This window comes from Moschus berezovskii, chromosome 5 (assembly GCF_049115385.1).
Source record: "Moschus berezovskii isolate FMDL1 chromosome 5, NW_MosBer_1.0, whole genome shotgun sequence".
NCBI classification, from domain to species: domain Eukaryota; kingdom Metazoa; phylum Chordata; class Mammalia; order Artiodactyla; family Moschidae; genus Moschus; species Moschus berezovskii.
This window is the reverse complement of record NC_142464.1, coordinates 76,488,229-76,504,862: the sequence shown is the minus strand read 5'-3', so window position 1 is coordinate 76,504,862 and position 16,634 is coordinate 76,488,229. Positions and strand designations below refer to the sequence as shown.

The 16,634-nt window shown below is 38.2% G+C and overlaps 1 protein-coding gene across 11 annotated transcripts in view; it reads left to right on the top strand.

Moving 5' to 3' along the window:
• The window catches only part of FRYL (FRY like transcription coactivator), a 271,149-nt gene that overhangs the window by 203,604 nt on the left and 50,911 nt on the right, over nt 1-16,634 (top strand). For all 11 annotated transcript variants that reach the window (XM_055434641.2, XM_055434638.2, XM_055434637.2 and 8 more), the window contains 11 exons: nt 339-493; nt 804-903; nt 2,053-2,221; nt 4,996-5,255; nt 5,627-5,767; nt 9,892-10,060; nt 11,986-12,070; nt 12,553-12,665; nt 13,652-13,802; nt 14,468-14,571; nt 16,100-16,285. In XM_055434641.2, the coding sequence (XP_055290616.1) occupies nt 339-493; nt 804-903; nt 2,053-2,221; nt 4,996-5,255; nt 5,627-5,767; nt 9,892-10,060; nt 11,986-12,070; nt 12,553-12,665; nt 13,652-13,802; nt 14,468-14,571; nt 16,100-16,285 (1,633 nt within the window). The remainder of the gene's footprint in view (nt 1-338; nt 494-803; nt 904-2,052; nt 2,222-4,995; nt 5,256-5,626; nt 5,768-9,891; nt 10,061-11,985; nt 12,071-12,552; nt 12,666-13,651; nt 13,803-14,467; nt 14,572-16,099; nt 16,286-16,634) is intronic.

Sequence of the window (16,634 nt, the reverse complement as noted above, 5' to 3'; positions counted from 1 at the left end):
TACATTTCGACAAAAATAACTGCGGAGGTTAATCACTCATTTTCCTGAAAGCACTTAATCACTGTTCATATTCATCAGCCACCTCCGGGGCTCTGCTGGAAAATTGAATTGTACAACTAAGAGTCTTATATAAAAAGCAAGAGACCACGTTTAATTTCTCCATGTTGGTTTTTCTGCTGGTTGAATAAAATAAAAAAAAGTTGAACTAAAGGAGACTTGAGTTTTGTGATGAAATAAAATGAATATATGCACTGTATTATTTTAATTGAAATGTAAGAGAAGTGGATAAATAATATATCCCTTTCTTTGTCCTGGGCAATTTTGTGACCTTTACTTAGGTTCATCAGTTGGGCTGTGAGGCAGTTACATTACTGCTGGAGCTGAACCCGGATCAGAGCAACCTGATGTATTGGGCGGTGGATCGCTGTTACACTGGTTCCAAGAGAGTGGCAGCTGGCTGTTTCAAAGCCATAGCTAATGTTTTCCAGAACAGGTACTCTAGATTCTGCTGTCTTTCATTATTTAGCATCTTTTAGAAAACAGAATGTGTCTTTTTGAACTCAGCAATATTAATAAACCAGTATTTTCTTACCTTAAACTCAAACAAAATCTAACCAAATAGTGATAATGATTACCATGCGTCTGTTGTACCTATTGCCTTTAAAAAAAGGAAAAAAAAACCAGTTACCTCATAAGCTTAGCCCCTGCATGCCTGCATCCTTCCGTTTTTATCATATCATGTTTATTAACTGGTGTGAAAATCTCTAAACATTGTTTATCTAACATGTGAAATTTGTCCCTAGGGATTATCAGTGTGACACAGTGATGCTCCTCAATCTGATCCTATTTAAAGCTGCTGATTCTTCTCGAAGTATCTATGAAGTTGCTATGCAACTTTTACAGGTTTGTAAACAAATGTTAATTAAAATATGTTTTTACTCGGGACTTAACGAAGCACAGCATTCTATTCTTGCCTTGAAAGTATGCTAATGTTCATCTTTATTTTTAATAGTGTTGTATGGTATGATTCCTAATTATCATTAGAAACAGAAGACTAAGATAATATGAGTCATTTAAGTCTATTAATAATGCAAAGTTTTGAGTGTACTGTAGAGGACTGTGTGTGATAACCCCCACACTCACCTGTGTGTGTGCCTCTGTGTGTCTGTGTGAGTACTTGGAAAAGTTGAGTGGTTAGGGCCTCTGTGTGCCTTCACCTGTTTCTGCTCAGCAAATAAGAATAATATGAGTCAGTTTGTTTTGGAGAATCAAGTGAAAAGTAATTAGCTCTTTTATGATAACCTTTTGTGAGTTTTCTTTATTAGACTGAGATGATAACTTAGAAATTTCACTTGGATATATGGTTATATCCATTGATGGTAGGATGTGGTTCTTCATTCTTAACCAAGTTGGGATTCAGGGAGATGCACATTTTTCCAAAGGGTTTGAAGTGGTGCTGAGGGATCATCTTAAGAATTATTCCCTCATGTCTTTATTAGTTAAGAAAAAGGTTGAGTAGTATAGCTCTTTGTATAGTATATCAAAAGAATTTTTTGCTTATATTTTATATTTAATCCATGATTAAGCAAAATAGGTTTGAAGATTTTTTTTCTCATATGCATGTTTTTATATAGTCATAATTTTGATTGGAAAAGTGGTAAATCTTCAAGTAATTGTATATTAAGTTGCTGAAGTTATTTTCAAACTATGTTACTGGCATTCAACACAAGGAATGTTAAAGTCTTGTAAAGAATTACAGAGCTTGTCAAGATGGGACTGGTACTTTTTTTTCCCTAAGTGCTAGAAAGAAAGATAAATTGATCCTTATGACCCTCTGTTCTAGTATTCATTTGGAATTACAAAGAAAAGAATTAGAGACCTTTTGCAAACATTTCTGGGAATTAGAGATTAGCATCCAAGAAACTTTACAACATATTTAGCTCTATAACTTTTAAACTATAATGTTTCTTGGGAGAAAATTTTATGTTTTTAATTATAGCTGAAATTTAGAGGACCCACAAAATCTTAAATGGATGGATTACATTCCTGTAGATCCTGGAACCGAAGATGTTTCGCTATGCTCACAAGCTGGAGGTCCAGAGAACAGATGGAGTTCTCAGCCAGCTGTCCCCTCTGCCGCATCTGTATTCCGTTTCCTACTATCAGCTGTCTGAAGAATTAGCAAGGGCATATCCTGAGCTAACTCTCGCCATATTCTCAGGTATGATTGTTCAACTGGTTAATAGTTTTTTTCCAGCAACCATTTTGAAAAAAAACTACTTTTAGGAAATGTAAATCTAAATTTGAGGTTGAATTAAAACAAAACCTGTCTTTATATGAGAGGTTTTTTCCTTTAATATGAACTCTTTAATACTGATCTACCATGATACTGAGATTGCTTATTAAAGATCTCTAAACAGTTTCTAACCTTGACCTCTCTTCTCCACCTCACACTAGCCAAAAAAAAAAAACAGAGTAGGAGGGGGCTTCACAGGCAATTTGAAAATATTCCTTTAGTAGACATAAAATTTCCTGAATCTTCTAGTGTGTGGTTTATCTTGTATATTGGTCTATTTTTAATATGAATGGGCAGGGATAAGGGTACAGGTTTCTTTCTGTAAGTAAGACCTCTAATCATAGGGGAACATATTGCACTGCCTTAAGCAGAACTATAGCTAGGAACCCACCTTGCTTCCTGGTCCAGTTTCCTTTCCTTGGGTCCAACAAACATTCCTGCCTTGAGTTTCTAAAGCATGGACTATGTGTCAAGCAAGATGTCCTGTATATATATATGGGTTTCCCAGGACTCAGATTTAAGATAATTAGGGAGTTCATCCAATTTGAGCCTTCTGGTCAAAGAACACACAATTGCAGATGCCTCCATAGTGCTTATAAATCCTTTAACCGAAAAGTTTTATTAGTTATAATACAAAAGACTCTTAGCTAGTTTTTCTGCTCTTCATCTTCAGTAAGATCTTGTTCTAATCTTAGTGCTGCAAATGCACCAGAATTGGTATGCAGGAGATACCAGGGCTCTGAACCTTTCATTCAGGTTCAAGGTACAGAGGCCTCCGCCTTCTTGGCCCATCTTTCCACAGTGCCTATTTTAGCAGTGGAGATAGTTTGAGTCCCACCCTAATTGATCTGATTGGGGGAAAAAGCAACTTAAATTCTCCTAACATTCAGTGTTTAAAGTAGCACACGTTAGGTTTTCTCTGGTAAATAGCAGCAATCGCGCCTCTTCCTTCTTCCCAACTTCCGCAGTCCCGACATCCCTTTCAGGATGGACGTGGATGGTCATCAGTGCAAAGTAGTAACCACATGCATGCTAAGTCACTTGAGTTGTGTCTGACTCTCTGTAGCCCTACAGACTGTAGCCCGCCAGGCTCCTCTGTCCATGGAATTTTCTAGGCAAGAATACTGGAGTGGGTTGCCGTGTCCTTCTCTAGGGGATCTTCCCTGACTCAGGGATCGAGCCTGAGTCTCTTAAGTCTCCTGCCTTGGCAGGTGGGTTCTTTACCACTAGAGTCACCTGGGAAGCAGATAAGTAACCGCTGTCTCCACTAATTCTCCTGCTGCTAGGCTTTTCTCAGAGGCTCCTGGGCTTTTCCTGGAGACTTCAGCACAGAAGAGAGGAGTCCTTGGTATCTCAGAGGTCATGGAATTGGTCAGGATGGCAGTGGGTGCTGCCATGGCCTTGGCTACCATATGCACTTAAAATCCCTCAGCCAGGATCTCTTCATTCAGAGCTCCAGGTCTTGTATTTCATACTTGTGGTAATAATAATTGACCTGTTAACAGAAGGGGTTCTTTTAGATGGTAACAACAATCCTATGTGCAAGGCAGCAAAAGAGACACAGATGTAAAGGACAGACTTTTGGACTCTGTGGGAGAAGGTGAGGGTGGGATGATTTGAGAGAATAGCATTGAAACATGTATATTACTGTATGTAAAATAGATGACCAGTGCAAGTTCAATGCTTGAAGCAGGGCACTCAAAGCAGGTGCTCTGGGGCAACCCAGAGGGATGGGGTGGGGAGGGGGGTTCAGGATGGGGGGACACGTGTGCACCCGTGGCTGATTCATGTCAATATATGGCAAAAATCACCACAGTATTGTAAAGTAATTATTCTCCAATTAAAATAATTACTTTTAAAAAAAGAAGGGGTTCTTCTAAAAAGTTGGAATTGAGCATAAATATGTGCAAGGCACTGCACTGAGCAGATTGTTGGCACTGTGTTGGGTTTGCACAGTAACTCCATGACAACTACTTTTGTTACCTTCTTAGAGAATAATAAGTTGAAGATCAAAGGTTGATAGTTGGTCAATCTGTGTATATGTGGTATAATTCAGACCCAGTTCTGAAGTAAGTGTAAGATATAGTGGGCAAAAGGGAACTTGAGGAAAGAGAAGCTTTTTACTTAAAGTGATTTATGGAGAGTAAACAGTATATAAAAACTCATGGGCTTTGGAATCAACCTTGTATTTGAATCCTCTGCCACTTGATCATTTTCTGACCTTGCACACGTTACTCGAACTGCCCACCTCACAGTTTATCATGAGCACTATATGAGATGAATGTAAATGTAATAAGCACTTTATAGGCATCTCCGCTAGATGGAACCTAAATATGTGGGGTTTTACATGGGTCGCTTTAAATTAATCCGTGTATAAAGATTGTCTTTATCTTACCTTTTTTTATTTGTTAAGAAGCAAATAAAATTTGCTTTTATATAAAATTTTTAAATAAAGTTTCCTTTTATATTTTATATAAAAGGTAAGTATGTGGTGTATGTTAGCTGTTTCCTTTTCTTTATGATGTTATCAAAGTCAGATTTATTAAAAGGAGAAACAATGCTCACAATTCTTAAATGTAGTGAATAAAATCTGGCTTGTTATTTTTTCAGAATTAAAAAGTTACATTTAAATTCATTACAAATCAAAGGAAAGCACAGTTACATCAGTTGTTCCCTCTTTGACTTGTCCTTAACTGCAGAGATAAGCCAGAGAATTCAGACAGCTCACCCTGCTGGGAGACAGGTAATGCTGCACTACCTGTTACCGTGGATGAACAACATCGAGCTGGTGGATTTGAAACCCTTGCCCACAGCAAGGCGACACGATGAAGATGAAGATGATTCCTTAAAAGACCGAGAACTGATGGTGACTAGCAGGCGCTGGTTACGAGGAGAAGGCTGGGGATCCCCGCAAGCTACTGCCATGGTTTTGAATAATCTGATGTACATGACAGCAAAGGTAACAGGTTTTGTATTTGTGGTTCCTGCATAGAATTACCGAGTTAGGAGAAGTAAACAGGTTAGAAATAGACAAAAAGATTAGATAATCCAAACAAGTATGTGTTATAAATAAGTTCCTTTCTTTAAAAAAAAAGCTTCATATCAGATATAAAATATCTTTTTGGAGTGGAGCTAAAATCATATGTGATTAATGATATTTGTATTTCAATTTGTTGAAAGAAATAATTATTTCTCTACAATGTGGAGAAGATTAAAGCTGTCTGTCAAAGCATTATTTTCTAATATTTCACGATGTTATGAATTTGGTATTGAGTGGATGGTTGTTAACCGAAGTGCTGCTGAAGTGTGTGCTGTATTTTCTATATCTAGTATGGTGATGAGCTGGCCTGGTCAGAGGTGGAGAACGTGTGGACCACACTCGCAGATGGCTGGCCGAAAAACCTGAAAATAATATTGCACTTTTTGATCAGCATTTGTGGAGTAAATAGTGAACCAAGCCTCTTGCCTTATGTATGTATTCAAGTTTATTCACTTTCATATATATATATATACACTTACCCAGTGTCTTGTGATGTCAGAATCTGGGCAGCAGTAGAACAGTAGAGGCAAAGCGGGGGCCAGGAGAACAATCAGGAAATAGCACATGGATTCATTCATTGATTGATTTAATAAATATTACCTGGCTTTACTACAGGCCAAGTGCTCTTCTATGTTCTGGGCATTATAATCTGATGGATGCTACAGATTTTATTCTTTGAATCTACACCTAATTTATTTAATGAATAAATTTAATCAGTAGTTTAGTAATGTACAGTCATGGTAAGGGCTACAGAGGAAAACTGCCGAGTTCTGAGCGTGGATAACTTTGGAGCCATCACTGTCTGAGGGGATTAGAGATGGTACTGGACAGAAAGTAATATGAAAGTGGAGAGATGTTAATAGTTTTTCCTGTCAGCAGCTGACATTGCAATATTAGAGCCTGATGAGAAGTGAGAGCTCAGTACCTATAGAATCACACTCTAAAGGCTTCTGAAAGCAGGGAAAATAATGATAAGAGATGTACAGTGAATAATGTACAGTCTTTATCTTCTGAAGAAAGAACAGTACTTAAATCTGCTCAAGAGAATAATATGGAACTATCAAACACAAAGGTTAAACTGAATATACACACACGCACACAGACACATGTGTATATGTAGATGTAACTATTAGACACAGGGTAGCATCTCTTAAAGTATGTTCCACAGAAAACTAGCTCTGCAGAGTGTTGCTCTAAAAATTCTCATGAATCCTCCCTGAAATGAACCATTGAGTAGCCTTGCTTTACCCATCATCTCCTGGGTTAACCTGATTACTGAAAGCTTTGTTCTGAAGGCATGTCACAATAATCTGCAGTGAGAAGCACTTGGAGAAAGGTGGGTGTGTAGTACAAACCATGATCCCACATTAGCTGTCTGACCACATGTCCTAACATTTCCCCTCAAGCCCCCCTGCCCTCGAGCCATGCTGAACCCCCTCTGCTGCCCGGCTCTCACTCAGGCGTCCCACCCAGGGACCTTGCCATGTACTTTCCTCTCTCCCCAAACAGTCAGTTGCTCATTTCTGCACGTTCTTAAGATGTTTCCTCAAATGGCTGTTCTCACTGATACCTTTGCTGGTCATCTAGTTCAAATCTGCAAATGCCCTGCCCCCACACATACACTCTTCTTTTTCTTTCCCTGTTTCATTGGTTTTCCTAACAGCATTGAACTCACTGTATATTTTATTTCTTTGCCTCATTACTTTTGCCTCAGTCAGTCCAGTAGATTCTGAGCTCTTAAGAGAAGGAATCTGAGAATTCCCTGGCAATCCAGTAGTTCGAACTTGGTGCTTTCACCGGTCTGGGTTCAATCCCTGATCAGGGAACTAACATCCTGTAAGATGTGCACTGCAGCAAAAAAAAAAAAAGAGCAGGAATCTTTGTTTATTTAGTTCATTGCCTTCTTGTCAGAGCCTAGACTAGTGCCTCACACACCGGAAGTTCCCCTTAACTGGATGAAAGAATGACTGAGTTGGGGTTGGCACTAGAAACAGGCATGAAGTTGTAATTCCAAGAAGCCAAGATGAAATCCCTGGGCTTCCCTGGTAGCTCAGATGGTAAAGAATCTGCCTGCCGTGTGGGAGACCCAGGTTCAAGCCCGGGTTGGGAAGATCCCCTGGAGAAGAGCATGGCAATCCACTCGAGTATTCCGGTCTGGACATAAGAGCCTGGTGGGCTACAGTCCATGGGGTCACAAAGAGTTGGACACAACTGAGTGACTAACACTTTCGCTTTTCAAGATGAAATTCAGGGAATTTCCATTTGCTAGAAAGTTTAAAAGAGCTGTTTTTTATGAAAATAATAATAATTTCTTAATTATCACTTCTTAATGCTTTTGAACTGTGGTGCTGGAGAAGACTCTTGAGAGTCCCTTGGACTGCAAGGAGATCCAACCAGTCCATTCTAGAGGTGATCAATCCTGGGTGTTCATTGGAAGGACTGATGCTAAAGCTGAAACTCCAATACTTTGGCCACCTCATGCAACGAGTTGACTCACTGGAAAAGACTCTGATGCTGGGAGCGATTGGGGGTAGGAGGAGGCGGGGACGACAGATAATGAGGTGGCTGGATGGCATCACCAATTCGGTGGACATGAGTTTGAGTGAACTCCGGGAGTTAGTGATGGACAGGGAGGCCTGGCATGCTGTGGTTCATGGGGTCGCTAAGAGTCGGACATGACTGAGTGACTGAACTGAACTGAACTGAAGCACTACTTATAGGCCAGGCATAGTACAAGCACTTCATTTACATTACTTAATTTCTGGAAGAAATCTGTGAGTTTGGTAAGATGACTACAGTTTTACAAATTAATAAAGTAAGGTAGCAAGAAGAGTGACATAGCTCAAAGTCACATAGCTATTTAGGTCTATCTCCGTAGAGCTGGAATTCCAACCCAGAGCTGTTGATGAAAAGTCCAGGAAAGCTTCTTGACAGGCCCTGCAGCTGGAGTGGGGGGTGGGGCTTGAAGACTTGACAGGATTAGAATCATGAATATCATCTCAGAGGTCCTGAGTCAGAGCAAAGACACAGAGGCAGAAATGTACTTGATGTGATCAGAGACAGAACTTGAGAACAAAGAATTAGCAAGTAGAGTAGACTGGATAGATCTAGAGCTGTATGGGAGGTCAATTATCAGAGAACCGTTATCAGATTTCTGGTGAGATGTGATAAAGCATGTTTTAAAATTTGTCTGGGGGTGATATAAAACAGAGCTTCTCATACATCTGAATGCAGCTTGAATCAACTGGGGATCTTGTGCTCATTCTCATTCTGGAGTTGGGGGTGGGGCCAGAGATTCTGTATTTCCTGAAAGCTCCAGATAATAATGCATGTTCTACGAGGACCACATTTTAAGTACTAAGGTTTAAATAGGAGAAAAAAGAAAGATCGCTTACTAATTGATGAGCCTATTTCAATAATACATACTACTAAAACATCAGTTCAGTTCAGTTCAGTCGCTCAGTCGTGTCTGACTCTCCGCGACCCCATGAATCACAGCACGCCAGGCCTCCCTGTCCATCACCAGCTCCCGGAGTTCACTCAAACTCATGTCCGTAGAGTCGGTGATGCCATCCAGCCATCTCATTCTCTGTCGTCCCCTTCTCCTCCCGCCCCCAATCCTTCCCAGCATCAGAGTCTTTTCCAGTGAGTCAACTTGTCGCATGAGGTGGCCAAAGTATTGCAGTTTCAGCTTTAGCATCAGTCCTTCCAATGAACACCCAGGATTGATCTCCTTTAGAATGGACTGGTTGGATCTCCTTGCAGTATAAGGGACTCTCATACTTTTTGATCAAATATGATTGATCAAGTAAGATGGATCAAACCAGTCAATCTTAAGGGAGATCAATCCTGATAACATGGACTGTATAGTCCATGGGGTCGCAAAGAGTTGGGCATAACTTAATGACTTTAACTTCATTTTCCATTGAAAAAGAAACTGATTTATAAAAATGCAATTATCTTTTGCTTTTCTAAAAATAAGTAAAGGGAGTTATGATTTTATGGACACCATTAAGCAATATATCTGCTGCTGCTGCTGCTAAGTCGCTTCAGTCATGTCCGACTCTGTGCAACCCCATAGGCAGCAGCCGACCAGGCTACCCCGTCCCTGGGATTCTCCAGGCAAGAACACTGGAGTGGGTTGCCATTTCCTTCTCCAATGCGTGAAAGTGAAAAATGAAAGTGAAGTCGCTCAGTCATGTGAAGTCGCTCAGTTGTGTCTGACTCTTCACGACCCCATGGACTGCAGCCTACCAGGCTCCTCCGTCCATGGGATTGTCCAGGCAAGAGTACTGGAGTGGGTTGCCATTGCCTTCTCCAAGCAATATATCTAGGTCATCCTAATTTGATACGATATTGAGGGCTGAAGGGAAGAGTACTTATAAAACTGATTAATGTCTAATTGCGGATCAGTGTCTATTCAAATTTAGATTGTGCTTATTATTCATCTACTACTTAAAGTTGAACTTACTCTGATAAAATTTGTCTCAAGACAAGTTTGTGCGATAAAAATTGTGCTTTTTCTTTTCCAAACGATTTTTTGTGTGTGTGACAGGTGAAGAAAGTTATTGTATATTTAGGTAGAGACAAAACAATGCAGTTGCTTGAAGAACTGGTGAGTGAACTACAGCTGACCGACCCTGTCAGTTCAGGAGTCACTCACATGGATAACCCCCCTTATTACCGCATCACTTCCAGCTATAAAATCCCTTCTGTCACCTCAGGTGAGAAGTCATTTAAAACTGATTACTTTGTATGAAAAAAGAAGCTTTCCACAATGTTCATTTTAGCAGGCGTTTGCTTTAAACATCCTAGGGAAAACACAAACGTTAAGTCACAGTGTAATTAACTTGACAGAACTTTGTAAATCCTCATATAAGTAGAAAGGTTTGACAATGTAAGGATTTGTAATGTGATAAAGTGAACATTTATATACCTATTCAGAACTGGAATGTATCCATTTTGTCCATTTACAACAGATGTTCTTATAAATGGATATAATTAATATGTAAATATTAGAATTGCTCACTTATTGAAATTACTCTGTAATTTCATATTATAATTATTTGAGCATATATTATACATAGTATTCAATCATGTAAGTGTATTTACTTTTATGTATATCCATATTATCATAATATTTTGAGTTGAAACTACATCCATTGAAAATTGATATAATATCTGGACTGTTGTAGATTAAATTTATATGAAATTCTTTGTCACTCAGTTTATATTAAATGCTTTTGTGATGTTAATAACGTATAATTAGAGATCTTTCATACTATGTTTTATAATTTTGTCATCTGGTTTCATCTTTTTGTTATACTTTCTAGGAGATTTCTAATTATGCTTCTATTGAATTTTTTATATCTGATAAAATGTTTTTAATTCCAAAGAGAGTTTTTTAATTAAAAAATTTTTAGGAGCATCCTATTCATCTTTCACAGTTGGACTCTCTTCTTCTATATTTGATAAAGTTTTCTACCTGGGAAAGTTCCTATTTTCTTTATATTGCTGTTTTTCTTTGTTTTGATTTGTCTTAGTAAAAGCTTTCTTCAAGAGCCTACCAATTCTAGATCTGTCTTTTCATAAACAGTGTCATATTAAAGAGTTGATTGGATGGTCTGTAGGTATATGTGGAACTTGTTGATGTCCTTTTTTATACAATGATTTCATTGATGTAAGTGTCCATTGGTCTTTTCTCTTTTACTAATCAGATTCCCCAGTGAAAATTCTTCCAATCCTCCGCCTAGAGTAGAAGATGTAGAGGTGTGTGTATGTGTGTACTGATACGTATAATCCATAGATACACACAGATACACATATACACTTGCAGTCTTCCAGCCTTCTGATAGCCCAGTGGTATAAGAAGGTTGCAGGGAGATATGTCTTCTCAAGTTACTATGTGTGTATATTTCCACTTAGTTCCCTTATCCTCAGTAAAGTACTTCCTCCTTCACCCGTGTATGGTGTGCCCTAGTCTAGAAATCCTCTGATCTATTGTCATCAGAGAAGACTTCAAGTGAGCAGAGACAGTTACCCAGTTACAACAGGTAGAGGGCCCAACTCTTGGGGCCCAGCTACTTCTGAAATAGATTTTCAACCATTCTTGCCATTTTTAGCATCTGCTTCAACCCCTGCTTCCAGAGGTACTCTGTTGCCACTAATTCCTCAGTCTTTTGGAGGTTTAACAATATAGAGACAAAAGTTTCTTGTTTCCTCCACTAACAGCTCTGGATTCAGCTCTTTTAACCTTAATTACTTCTTGTTCATTTGTTTTCCAGTATCCCTAACTTTGTTGCTGTTAACTCCTTACTCTGTTGGTCATTAAGAGTACATTCCTTTTTAAAAATCACCTTCCTCTCATTTGGGCTTCCCCTGTGGCTCAGCTGGTAAAGAATCTGCATGCAATCCCTGGGTTGGGAAGATCCCCTGGAGAAGGGAGAGGCTACCCACTCCACTATTCTGGCATGGACAATTCCATGGACTTGTATAGTTCATCGGGTTTCAAAGAGTCAGACAGAACTCAGCAACTTTCACTTTTTCTCTCATTTTAGTGGAGTTTTGACATCTGTAGTATGAAATCTTTTGTCTTATTGAGATGTCCTAAGCTTTACATTCCTTGATACTGTTTTATTTCTGATGACAGGAACTACTTCTAGTAGCAATACAATGGTTGCTCCCATGGATGGCAATCCTGATAATAAGCCCATAAAAGAGTGTATTGAAGAGAGGTAAGTACTTTTCTGTTCTTCATTAATCTTTCAGTTTGATGTATACTGATTATTGGAATGGTGTTAATATTCTAATGAAGAAATATATTTCCATGCTGGAAAATTTTCACATTAAAGACACTTGCATGCTAGATTTTTTAATATGCACCAATGGATGAATAGGTGGAGTATGGTGAGTCACTTTTTGTGTTGCTACATTTTTTAAAGCTTTCTAAATGGATATTTTACTCTTGCCTGTTTTATATGGAATAGGTTTCACCAGAACGTTATTATCACAACAGTTTAAGAAAAAGTTCAGGCAGAAATAACTGACTTCAAAGCTTAAGCTTTTGAATTGTTATGTGGAAATTAAAATATATCACAGTAAACTTTAGTTAGTACTTTGTGTACTGTGTTCTTTTTTTAAGCATAGAAAGTGAAACATAAAGTACAAATACCATTTTACCGTGAACTGTGACTAACTTCAGTGGTCATTCCCACAGCTACGGGCACCTAGACATCTACAGTGGACTAAACAGCCATTTAAATCGTCAGCATCACAGACTAGAATCTCGATACAGTAGCAGCTCTGGAGGATCTTATGAAGAAGAAAAAAGTAATACATTCCAAATGTGTTTTGGCTTTTTTTTTAATAACTATGATGGTCAGGTGTATTATCATTATAGTAATGTTAATAATTGTATTCTTCCAGTAAATTGTTTTTAAGAAGAGTATTTAACTGCCACTAGTGGTGTTCCAACATAATCTGAAATGTCTTGACTTTAAGAAGCAACATCAAGTGGGGGAAATACATTTTCAAAGCACAGGTTCCCTGTAGGTTGATCAAAAGGAACATAAGAATTGGTTCTCAAGAAGCATCATAGAAAGAATCACAGAACAGACACACAGGCAACAGGCTGCTTTTTTGAACAGGTTTGATCTTTGGTGGGACTCAGGTTTTATTGAACATTCTCCCTTGCAGTTGCAAAATGAGCACTCTGTCCGAGTCTCATTTTAACACTAAGGTAGGGTGAAATGGAAGCACAAGCCTTCAGACTGCAAGGGACCCTGAAGATGATCTGGTCCAATCTCCTCATTTTGCACATGATGGAACTGAGGTCCAGAGAGGTTAAGTGACTTACCCACGTCACACAGAACTCACATGTCCTGATGGCCTTTTTTACTGCACCCTGCAGCCCCACTGCAGTAGAGCAGATTTCCTTTGAAGATGGGTTTATATCGGCCCTATCTCCAGAAATTTGAACTGAGTAACTTACCAGAAGGCCCTTGATTCAAGGCAGCTTTACCTATAATGTGGTCTCATAGCTTGGACATCAGTTGTGAAATCATGATGAAGTGCTCATGTAGTTTTGCTTTGATTTAAAATAAAGGAATCTGAGTTGATATATCTTTTTCTCTCTCTGATTTGCTTAATCTGATAATATTGGTACCCAGGTCTACCTAGCACACATTTGTCAAAATAGTGGGAAATTTTCTTTTTTATCACTTTCCAGTGCTATAAATAGTTGGTGTCTTACTAGAGTTTGCTTATATTGGCAGAAAGTAGATGGTGGAGACAATGAGATCATTTTATTTTGATAGGTGACTCAATGCCACTTTATTCTAATTGGCGACTGAAAGTGATGGAGCATAATCAAGGAGAGCCACTACCCTTCCCACCAGCTGGAGGCTGCTGGTCACCACTGGTGGATTACTTGCCTGAAACGTCATCACCTGGATTACCTCTTCACAGGTGGACCACAGCGTCATTCCTATTTCACACGAGCCAAACCGCTGCTTAATACTTTCAGCTGTCTCTATGCTATCTAACAACACAGAACACAAGCAACCTTCTTTCCTTTGATACTGCCACAAATTCTGTCCGGGTATTTAGATTTTAAGCAATCTAAAAACTCAGACTTCTCACTGTTTACAGTGAATAGTATTAAATCTAATTCTGCTGCTGCTGCTTTTCTGGGTGTCTGGCATAGTTACTTGACCTTTCTGGGACCCAGTTATTACATCTGAAAAATACTATTTTACAGTAGTAGGCACTCTTATTTTGAGTTAAGCTGATTTCCTGCTTAGCAAAAATCACAGTAGAACAGTGACTGCATTCTTTCAAAATGTATTAATGTACCAAACATGTACCGAACACCGACTATGTGGCAAGCAGTGCACCAGGTCTTAGGGTTGAAGATGAAGAAAACATGGCCCTTGGCTTGGAGGAGCCCTTAGCAGATAGGCTGTTTGTAAAACTATCACTGAATGGTTTCCTCAGCTGTATTTCTTTTCTTCTTTTTTTTTTTTTTTTTTTGAGAAATTGTATTTTTCCATAAAATACAATATTAAAATCTTAGAGTAATTTGCATAAGATTTTTTCTAGGTTTGCTAACATTAATAACGCTCTTGTCATAGGTGTAACATAGCCGTGATCCTTTTGACGGATCTCATCATTGATCACAGTGTGAAGGTGGAATGGGGAAGCTACCTCCATCTTCTTCTTCATGCAATTTTTATAGGTAATAAATATTTGGTGCTATTTCTTTCATTGTGTATTTCTGTGATCGCCGAAAGGCAGTATATGGTATGTTTGTTTTTTATAGGTTGCATTTTATTCATTTATCTTTATTGAGCTGTAGTTGATTTAAAATATGAGTTTCAAATAATGTACAAATAATGATTCAAAACTTTTATAGATTCTACACCATTTATAGTTAATATAAAATATCAGCTAGAGTCCCTGTGCTGTATAATAATTTTATACACAGTAGTTTGTATCTCTTAATTCCCCACCCCTATCTTGCCACTCCTCCCCCACCATCCCTCTTCCCACTACTAACTACTAGTATGTTCTTTGTATCGGTTAGTCAGCTTCTGTTTTGCTATATTCAGTAGTTTTATTTTTTAGATTTCACATATAAGTGATAACACACAGTACTTGTCTTTTTCTGACTGGCTTATTTCACTAAGCATGATACCCTCCAGGTTCGTCCACGTTGCTGCAAATGGCATTATTTCATTCTTTTTTAATGGCTCTTGTAAATAATGCTGCTGTGAACACTGGGGTGCATATATCGTTCCTAGTGTTTTTGTTTTCTTTGGATGTATACCCCCAGGAGTGGAATTGCTGGATCACACAGTAGATCTATTTTTAGTTTTTGAGAAACCTTCATAGTTTTCTTCAGTGGGAAAAGTGGTATGGTTTTAAGAAAGTTTCTACATGTTTCTGTTCTCATTTTTGTATGTTGTTTCCATGGCACTTTTTACTGGGATTCCAGTGGTCTAGAGGGGTGTTATTCCTAGCCTCTCTTAACCACAGACAAGTCTGTTATACCCATTCCTGTTCCTTTCATACAGTCTCTCCCACTGCACACAAAAATACACATACCTTCCAGCAGGAAAGATTCTGTAACAGTAGCAAGAGTAAAATTAATTTACCTTTAGGACTGGGAACTTTCAGAGTAAATGGAAAATTGAAATGGGTACTGACTGTTTCCCAAAATAATTAGATTGTAGACAGTCTAATTATTACAGTTAAAGCTCCACTGTGCCCTCTGTGACAAATATGTGGGATCCATCACATCTCAGCAATACTTTTCATGCTTGTAAGATTGTTTGCCTGAAGCAAGTCAAAATAGCCATCTTCTAAATTTTCCTGCTATGTATACATGTTATATATTACTTTCTTCCTTCAGTAAGCAAACATCTACTGACTTTCTGTTGTGTTCCAGGCACAAAAAAAATGCTTGCCTTTAGAAGTTCATGTCCATCTAGTGTTAAGTAACAGAGTAATGGTTTCTAAGAGATTACTAAATTTTAGATATAAAACACATTGGAAACTTGTCTTTATCTCACCCTAGTCCAGTAGAACCATAGGATACTGTAAAAGTGTGAACGAACTCTAGGCCAATAAAAAAACTTGATGTAGTATGTCGTCTTTCACAAAATATTTAATTTGTGCTTTTCTTTTTAAAATATACATTTGGTAGCAAGAATACTACTCATCATTTCCCTTTCCTGATGATAATTGTCTGCTGCTCTTTTTAGGGTTTGACCACTGCCACCCTGAGGTGTATGAACATTGCAAACGCCTGCTTCTGCACTTGTTAATAGTAATGGGATCCAACAGTAACATCCGAACTGTTGCTTCTGTCCTTCTCAGGAACAAGGAGTTTAATGAGCCCAGGGTGCTTACCGTCAAACAAATTGCACACTTAGATTATACTTTCACAGGTATTTGCTTTAAAAGTAGTTTGAAAATAGAACCGTACTGTGTTAATCTTGCATTAGAGAAAGTCAACTGAAGTTGAGATACTAGAGAGTATTTTTTAATATAGTTTTATTATTTTAGGTACCAGTGACATTATTAATTCATAAAAGAAGGAATTAAACTTTTGGAGTGTTTGAATCTCTATTACCTTTAAGGATCTTTGTCATAAAAATGTTGAGTGGCTTAGTTTGAGCACTGGTTATGAAAAAAATGGTGAACTTGTATTAGATTCCTCCTACTCTCAAGAGCTGAAAAACTGACGAAGGAAGACATTTAAAATTTTTATTCATTCAGTTATATTAACTGCATTTA